Here is a 9,284-nt window from a genome sequence, read left to right as displayed (position 1 = left end):
TATATATATTCTTCTGTTAAACTCCATTATTCCTAAAATTCATTTTTTAATTTCAGAGGACACAAGGACACAACTCATAGCAGATGTCTACCAGGTTGGGAGTTTCTTTCTCCTATATCATTTGGAAGTCTTCCACTGAGATTATTAAATAAAGTCTCTCATTGTTCTGGAATGCATTCTTAAGCACTTGAAGATGTTTGACCCTAACATGTTGATAAAGAGCCTTTTGGTATTTTTCTGCACATGTATGTGGTCTGTCTACCCTCTGAAGCCAAAATTGAATGCAAAGAGAAGTATTAATTATGATATTGTTTTAAAACTAAAACCATACTGTAAAAAGAGGAAAAATGGCTAAAGTTGCCTTATGTTAAATTTTTATTTGCTTTAGAGAAATAATTCTTACTTATGCTCAAAATATAATTATAGTCTATATGAGACTATCCATATTCCTGTGTAGCCTTCTCTTAGTCACTTAAAGCAGATAAAGCTAGAACTAGGAAAATTTTCAGATGGCCCTGATAAGTACATTGATGTCTTTAGAGGATTTACTCAGATCTATAAGCTAGGCTGAAAAGATATGATGTTAATCTTAAGTCAAACATTGACTTCTAATAAGAGACTAACAATATTACAAGCTGCTATTACATTTGGGGATCAATATCATATTGTTAATTTTAAGCAAACAGAGGATAGTCAAGGAAACTACCAGTTCCTACTGGAGTTAAACAAGTACTGACCCCTGAGGCCTGCTGGCCTCATAGCCAGAGGAGATTGGAGGGCACATTTTCAAGTGTGTATTCTTGAAGGTCTAAGAGGGATAAAAATCAAGCCGTCTAGTTATTTCAAATTGTCATGTATTTATCAAGAGAAAAATGAAAATCCTTTTCCTTCTTAGTTTTTTACTAAAGGCAATGATAAAACATATTTCCATACCTCATGATTCAGTAGACAGATTTTGCATAAAATGTGTATTATCCAGTAAGTCCCTGATATTAGAAAATAACTATAAAAGATAGATTTTCCTCTAAACTGCTCACTTGATACTTTAGTAAAAACAGCTTCTTTGGTATTCTGTCAACAGGACTGGAGAAAAGCCAAGGAGAAACAACAGAGAGACCAAAAAGTGGCTGCCTTCATTGTGGCCTTAAATAAAAAAAAGGTCCTATTCTGATTCTCAGGACTCCAAGAAGGGCTCGATGACTGGGCTCAACTGCTGTTTCTGTGGAAAGCCAGGCCACCTTAAGAGGCACAGCCTTAATCCATGCCCTGACTGCAAAGTCTGCCACTGAATGCCAGACTGCACTCTGAGGCAGAGCCCCAGAGCTCAGATTCATCTTCCTAGGTGGTCTCGCAACAATAAAGGATCTCAGAGCACTCTGCTTCTTTCCTCTGGCCAGTATATCATCTTTACCTGTCATCCTCTATGGAGGAGACTTGGAAAAATGAAAATACCAGTCTATTGCTGGGCATTTTCACATGTTTCTTTGACCTTCTCCAACTCTGCCTTTCCTTCCAGACATCGTATCTTAATAAAAGTAGTCATCATCAAAATAACTCACTTACGCTGGAATTACAATAAACTTTATCTTTTCTCATTTTCTTTACACATGCCTAAAAACCCAACTCTCATCCAGGAGAGATTTTATCCTGTATAAATACTGTTAAAAAAAAAAAAAAAAAAAAGAACCTGGCCTAAGTGATGGGGATGCAAGGGGTAGGTTTGGGCTCTGCCACTTCCCTCAGGCCTGGCTTCCTTCTCACTCTCTCTGAGGTGATGAGAGGAGGGCTTTGACTGCCAACCTGCCTGCCCTGCTAGGCCACTGACAGGGGTGGGGAAGACAGGCCCTGGGTTGATGGGGCCCCACAGGGAAGGGTACCCTTTCTGGGTTGGGCCATGAGTGAGGTGAGTGGGATTAGCCCCACTGCATCTAGGGAACAGGGCCCCCTGTTACTCAGCCATTACTTCAGGCTCCAGGCCAGGACTCCCCATATAGGATCCTGAGGATCTCGCCTGAGCGCTGTCAGCAGTGTGGCGCCCTCTGGTCCCTGGATCCACCCTGAGTTTGCCCTCCATACCCCCCAGGCAGCTTTTCTTCAAGGGGACTGAACCCCTAAGGTCTCAGGACCCGTTCCCACAGTCTGTGCTGGCCACCACCCTGGAGACCGTGGCCACTGAGGGTGCGAAAGTCTTCTACACTGGGAAGCTGGGCCAGATGCTGGTGGATGACATTGCCAAAGAAGGTCAGCCACACTGGCGTTCCAGTGCCTGGTCCCAGCAGGAGTAGGGCCAGGCTCTGGCAAGGCCAAGAAGCTGTGGGGTGGTGGGTTGAAAGCGGGCCTTCCCCCAGGTTCTGGCCCTAGGGCTCCCACTGCTAGTCATGGGGCATCTGTGGGAGGGGATCGCAGCCTGCCGTGGCAGGCCGGGACAGCTGAGCTGACCACACCCCAAGTCCTCTCTCCTGCTCCCTTCTAGCCTCTCCCTCTACCCTACCGCGCACACACCCACCCTCACTTTCCAGGTCTTCATGGAGAGGGAACGGGGGGGGGGGGGAATTCCTACTGTGGCAAATGTTTCTTCACCTCAGATTTCCTCTACGTACATGGGGCCCTCCCTGTCTCACCCCAGGGAGCCAGCTGACCCTGCAGGACCTGGCTACCTTCCAGCCTGAGGTGGTGGATGCCCTGGAGATGCCCCTGGGAAACTACACTCTGTACTCACCACCGCCACCTGCAGGGGGCGCCATTCTCAGTTTCATCCTTAACGTGTTGAGAGGTAAAACCTCTTGGGGTCCCCTGCTCAGAGCCCTGCTCTGCGGTAAACCTGAGCTCTCAGGCCAGCTACGGCTTTGGGCAGTGTATAAGTCAGCTTCTTACCATTACAATGGAGTGCCTGACACAACATACTTCTAAAAAGGGAAGTTGAGGGTGGAGGCCAGCAATAGAGCTTTTCTCTAGCATGCAGGAGGCCTTGGGCTTAATCCTCAGCATTGTTAAATAAATAAATAAACAGGAACAAAAGACAAACAGAGACAGACAGACAGACAGACAGACAGACAGACAGACAGACAGACAGACACTGGATGTGGTGCATCACATACACACACCTGTAATCCCAGCATTCAGGAAGCTGAGGCAGGATGATTGCTGCAAATTTGAGGCCAGCCTGGACGAGGTAAGATGTTATTCAGTTCAGGCTGGGCTTGAGTTCACTTTGTAGCTCAGGCTGGTCTCAAACTCACAATGATCCTCCTGCCTCAGCCTCCCGAGTGCCAGGATTGCAGGCATGCGCCACCACACCCAGCTTTGGCTCTAACTCTTACAGGTTCTAAACCTTTAGAGCCTCCTATTCTCACCACCCTGGGTGTTATAGTTGGTGTCTAGGTGTCCCCTCATGCAGTCTTGGGGCAGCCTCTGGAGTTTGTGAGTGATTACTGTGGGTGTGGATGCTGCACCTGCCCCAGGGCAGGTAATTTGCATTACAATGTAAGGTGGGAGGATAAGCTACCTCCTCCTTTTGCTCTTGCTCTTTGCTGCTGCCTTGAAAGGTTGCTTTCTGCTGTGCTGCTCTGCATTGGACCCCGATGCATATGGACTGAAACCTCCAGTAACTGTGAGCTAAATAAACCTTTTCCTCCTTCATTTTGAGCGTCCGGTATTTGTCCCAGCAACAAGAGAAGAGTAAGACACTGGGTCTGAGCCTCCAGTCTCAGTGGACCCTTGGGGCACAACCAAACTGTAGGCTAACTGTGGCAGGTAGCCACTCCTCTTCCTGCCTAGTCTCCGGTTCCATAACCTGGACGAACAGTTGCATGACACCTGAGCCAGGGCTGTGGTCAGGGACCAGGATGATGAGCTTCACAGCCGGCCTGTTAGATTGGCCTGTCCTTGAGGTTTTGCTGAAAGTACAGACACCGCTCTCCCTAGCAGCTGAGCCAGTCACAGGGCACAGGAGCAGGTAGGCTCTACAGGGAGTGAGCTGCCTGTCACAAGCCTGAGACACAACTGGTGAAGTCACAGCCTGCAAGGACAGGGCCTGGAAGTGTCTAGGTCTGCGGATGTCGGAGCCGAGCTCTGCCAGTGTTCTGTGGCTGCTGTAACAAACTGGGTGGGGCTTAAAGCAGTGGGACTGTAGGCCCTCGCACTCTGGAGGCGGGAAGCCTGTGCCAAGTTGTCCCCAGGGCCCCATTTCCACTGGGGACTTAAGGAGACCCTGTTCCCTTTCTCTTTCTGATTCTTGTGGCTGTCAGTATTCCTTGCCTTTTTTTTTTTTTTTTTTTTCAGAACTGGGGATTGAACTCAGGCCCTTGCACTTGCCAGGCAAGCGTTTATTCTACTGAGCCATCTCCCCAGCCCCTCCTTGGCTTCGTCTGTATTTCTCCAGTCTCTACCTCTGTGTCCATACTGTAGCCACAGGGAACATGTCCCAAGGTCTCCTGTGGATGCCTAAAATTACAGACAGTCCTGAGCCTTATGGAAACCATTTCTTACCTGTGTAATTTGTAAATTAGACAAAGTAAAACACCGACAACAATAATAAAGTACCTTTTCTCCTAAAATGACTTGTTTGACATATCCAAATTGCCAGCATCACTACCTGTGTTAGCCAGCTTTCCGTTATTGTAACAAATGCCTGAAATAAGGAAGCTTACGGAGAGAAAAGGCCTAATTTGGCTTAGTTTTGAATGGCTTAGCCCACGATTAGTTGGCTCATAGCTCTTGGGCCTGAAGCAAGGCAGCAGCATGTCATGCTAGGACCACGTAGTAGATCAAGCCTCCCACCTCAGACTGGCTGGAGAGGAAGAGAGAGATAGGTGAGCCAAATTAAACCTCTCTTTCTGAGACAGAGAAGAAGAAAGTAAGAGAACAGCACCCCACAATGCCTTTCAATGTCATATCCCATGACTTAAAACCTCCCTTGAGGCCACCTCCTAAAGGTTCTACAACCTTAGCACCACACTAAGGACCAAGTTACTAATTCATGGGCCTCTGGAAGCACATTCCAGATGTAACTAAGCACCACTACTACTCTTGTACTTTGGGGGCCATTCTTAAATTAAATAGGCATTGTGTGCACAACAAATAACCTAGTGGTAACAGTCGATCCAGCAATGAAGATGACTAGTCAGTGACTCATGGGTGGGTAAGGTATACAGTGTGGATACAGTGGACAAAAGGGCTGCTTCACATCTTAGAGAGATGGAGCAGCATGGCATGAAATTTCATCATGCTACTCAAAATGACATGTAAAGTTTATGAAATGTTTAGTTCTAGAATGTTCCATTTAGTATTTTCAGACCGTGGTGATCTTAGGTAACAAACTTTGGAAAAGAAAACCACCAACAAATACTGCTGTATCGGCTTCTCCTCTCTTCTCTGTGTCTGTTTTGTAAGGACACATGAGGTCACATTCGGGTTTCGCCTGCATAATCCAGGGTAATCTCCTTTTCTCAAAAGCCTTTATTTAGCATATTTTAACATAGGATAAGATCCACTCTAGTCCTATATAAGTTAACATTCACAGACTCTGACATTTAGGACATACAAAAAAAGAAGACAGGGATGAGTATTTGAGGGGCCAACATTCAATTCACTGCACCAAGTGGCCTACACCTGTGCCCTACCCTCTCTCCAGGGTTCAACTTTTCATCAGAGTCGGTGGCTCAGCTTGAAGGGAGGGTGAATATGTACCACCACCTTGTAGAGACACTCAAGTTTGCTGGGGGCCAGAGATGGCGACTGTGGGACCCTCGCAGCCACCCAGATTTCCAGGTGAAGTTGTCTGGGGCTGGTGGGATTCTTCCCTTTTCTTCAGGAACTGGTATGAGGAAAGGGTCAGGTCTGCTGGGGGAGGACAGAGGAGGAAGGATAGCAGGGAGGGTGTGGTAGCCCAGGGGCCCAGAAGAGAACCTGCGTGGCAGTTATGGGAAGCGAGATCTGGATACAGCCTGGGCTCAAGGAGGTCCTTGCGGCCCCCAGATCTGAGAGGGTCCCTCCGCTCCGTGGACTCCACCTGGCTCCCTCACTGATGCTGTACCTGCCTGCTCACCCCAGAACGCTGCCCAGGAGCTGCTGGAGGAAGCTCTGGCCCAGCACATCCGCCAACAGATCGATGAACGTGGTGACCACCAGTGCAGCCACTACAACCTGACCGGGGCCTGGGGCCACAGGATGGGTACTTCCCACGTGTCTGTGCTGGGAGAGGACGGCAGTGCTGTGGCTGCCACCAGCACCATCAACACACCGTGCGTGGGTGGGGAGCAGGCCCTCCCCCCTCGCTCCTGGAGCCCTCTCCACCCTCAGCTTGGTCTATACAGCCTGCCTGCCCCCGCTACCTCTGCGGAGGTGGTACTTTGCTTTGCTCTTCCCTTCCCCCAGCTATCTATCAATCCACCCGGGACAATTACACCTGGGACATCTCTAACTGAGAGGAGGTTCTTCGGGTTCTTGTGCCAGGACCTGTCAGGGATAGACCTTACTCAGAAGGGTGTCCTAGTGGGAAGCACAAGGGGGCATCTGGGCTCCAGTGCCCTGGTGCGCGGCTGGACCCTGGGGATCCTGAGAGGCTGGGGTTCTGTGGTGATGGGAGCCCAAGCTTAGGCCTGGCTCCCCCGTCTGTAGCTTTGGAGCGATGGTCTACTCACCTCGGACAGGCATCCTCCTCAACAACGAGCTCCTGGACTTATGCTGGAGCCGCGAGTCAAGGTCCAGAGACAGGCCTCAACCCGGTGAGAGTGAGGCCTGCAGCCTCAATTCCATAAGCATAAAGTGCGTGGTCGTGTGCTGGCCCCTGGATGGGTTGCCGGCTTCACTGAGCCACTGTTTGCTGAGCAGTGACTGAAGTCAGGTAGGGTGTTGCTCCTGGAGGGCGTGGTTGACACCTGTTGGGTCCCCAACTCTAGGTGAGCGGCCACCATCGTCCATGGTTCCTTCCATCTTGGTCAACAAAGCCCAGGGCTCAACGCTGGTGATTGGCGGGGCTGGGGGAGAGCTTATCATCTCTGCGGTGGTCCAGGTGTGTCTAGGGGTTCCTGGCTAAGGTGGCCCCCATCTGGGAAGCTCCTTGGGGTAGATGGGCAGCCGGTGCCCCTCCCTGGCTCACTCCTCCTGTCACTCAGGCCATCATGAACAAGCTGTGGCTCGGCTTCGACTTGGCAGCAGCCATTGCAGCCCCCATTCTGCATGTCAACAGCAAGGGTGCGGTGGAATACGAGGCCAACTTCAGCCAGGTGAGGCAACGTTCCAGCCTCCCTGCCCCCTTCCATACTACTCCGAGGCCCCATAGTGGCCCAGCTAGGAACCCTTCACCTTCAGGGCCACAAGGAGTTGGCTTCCAAGGCAGAGGGTGGGGTGTTGCCAACGCTTCTCCCAGGCTGAGGCCCTCATCTTTCTTGGTCCCTGGTCCGCTTAGGCTGTCTCTTTGGAAAGCTAGTTCTCCTGGTTGTGGCCTCTCAGACTCTGTTGTGGTGATTAGCAATTTACTTCCTTATGTGGTTTGTAACTCATATTTGGGAGTTTATGTGAAGCAGAAGTTCTTTTTCCTGTGGGAGTCATCAGGGTGCCTTTATTCAGCATGTTGGGGGTTCTTGTAAACACTTTTTGATTCCTCCATCAAGGGCTGTGGTATGTCCCAGGCTCGAGTCTCTTGGGCCTTGCCTCCCGCCTCCTCAGCTTCCTCCAAGCTTCTCAGAGCTGCTGGTTGCTCTTTGTTAGAACTTGGTTGGATCAGGGAGACAGCTCAGGGGCCTAAGCACCTGATTAACACATGCAAGGTCCCAAGTTTGATTCCCCAGGACCGCAAAATAAAAAAATAAAAAGAACTCAGTTAAAGGACTATCAGCTGGTGCTGGGCATGTAGCTCACAGAGAAATCTAATGTTGGCAAGGCCCTGAGTTCAATCCCCAATCTGCTAATCCTGGGGATTAGCAATTGAGCAGTTCTTTGAAGCTTCAGTTTCTATGCCCTGCCTCTCTTCTATGCCCCAACTCTCCGGGCTCAAGGTTCTCGAAGCTGCCTCTCTGGCCCACAGGATGCCTCTCAGGGTGGAATCCCAGGGGCCACAGACTGGAGGACTTAAACCGAGTGGATGTACATGGACAGGTTTGGACTCACAGGGGTTGGACTAAAGATTTTTCAACTTTCCAATCAGATGAAATCCGTGCACCTTCAGTATAAACTGTAATTCAATGTCTGCCAGTGGGGGCCACTCATACACACATCCTAATTTGTCCCTTTTACTACACTAGGCAACATGTTACATGAGATTATTCAACATTTTATGCTAAAACAGGCTTGGTGCTAGATGGTAGCCCAACCACAGAAGAACACACGTGTTCCGAGTACACTTGAGGGAGGCTGAGCTAATCCCAAATGTTTGGTAGATTAGATGTATTCAATATATTTTTGACTTTAGGATATAGTATTTTCTTTTTTTTTATCCATAATTTTATTGAGAAACAAATAGCAATGAGACAGTTTCAAACCAAATTGGTAGGACAGTTTCAATAATTAGCACATTGCATACATTCTTCCTAGTGGTTAACTGCTGTACAAGATGCAGACTTGAGATCCTATTTACAAACACCATTGGAACAAATCCCTCTATTCATTAAGAGAATGTAACTATATATCTGTCCTAACCACTTTGAATACACAGATACAAAATGGACATTCATCTGTAGCCCTTTTTTTGTTAAGTTCTGTTATTTGAATATTATAGGTGTATAAACTCAGCAAAATATTCTAAAAGATTCCAGTAGCCCATAATAGTATTGGGTCTTCCACTTGACTGGCAGTGTCAGAAATTGTTGACCTGAGTCCCAGGATATAGTATTTTCAACTTTCAATGGATTTCTCAGAATGGAGGTCCAGAGGAAGTCAAGGAAGAGCTAGGTTGCCTGAACACCTTGGCATTCACACCATGATATGAAGGATCCTGGCCTGGTGGGCTCAAACTCTTAAGAGTCTGGGGGACCCCCCTGTCCCATGTAACATCTGCCCAGTGATGTCAACCACTCTCTCAGGACATGAGACTCCAGGGAACTTAGATCTAGAAGATCCAGGATCCAGGCATCTTAACCTCGTCCTCCTTGACCCTTTACTGAAGTCCCTCAGACTACAATCATCACTTCTCACACCCAGAAGACCTGTAACTGAGAATTTGAGAGACGGCCTGGGAGTTAGCTCAGTGGCACAGCAGCTGCCCCGCAAGTATGAGGTCCTGACTTTGAGTTCCAGTACAGAGATAGGGAGAGACAGAGAGAGAGAGAGAGAGAGAGAGAGAGAGA

The 9,284-nt window shown here is 48.7% G+C and overlaps 1 protein-coding gene across 2 annotated transcripts in view; it reads left to right on the top strand.

Moving 5' to 3' along the window:
- Positions 1-9,284, top strand: part of Ggt5 (gamma-glutamyltransferase 5) — a 27,353-nt gene that overhangs the window by 15,486 nt on the left and 2,583 nt on the right. For both annotated transcript variants that reach the window (XM_023721023.1, XM_023721024.1), the window contains exons 5-11: positions 2,084-2,241; positions 2,627-2,773; positions 5,633-5,769; positions 6,052-6,242; positions 6,619-6,725; positions 6,900-7,012; positions 7,116-7,226. In XM_023721023.1, the coding sequence (XP_023576791.1) occupies positions 2,084-2,241; positions 2,627-2,773; positions 5,633-5,769; positions 6,052-6,242; positions 6,619-6,725; positions 6,900-7,012; positions 7,116-7,226 (964 nt within the window). The remainder of the gene's footprint in view (positions 1-2,083; positions 2,242-2,626; positions 2,774-5,632; positions 5,770-6,051; positions 6,243-6,618; positions 6,726-6,899; positions 7,013-7,115; positions 7,227-9,284) is intronic.

This window comes from Octodon degus, unplaced genomic scaffold, assembly GCF_000260255.1.
Source record: "Octodon degus isolate 3935 unplaced genomic scaffold, OctDeg1.0 scaffold00079, whole genome shotgun sequence".
In the NCBI taxonomy this organism is placed as follows: domain Eukaryota; kingdom Metazoa; phylum Chordata; class Mammalia; order Rodentia; family Octodontidae; genus Octodon; species Octodon degus.
The sequence above is the reverse complement of the archived record's forward strand: the minus strand, read 5'-3'. Positions and strand labels throughout refer to the sequence as shown.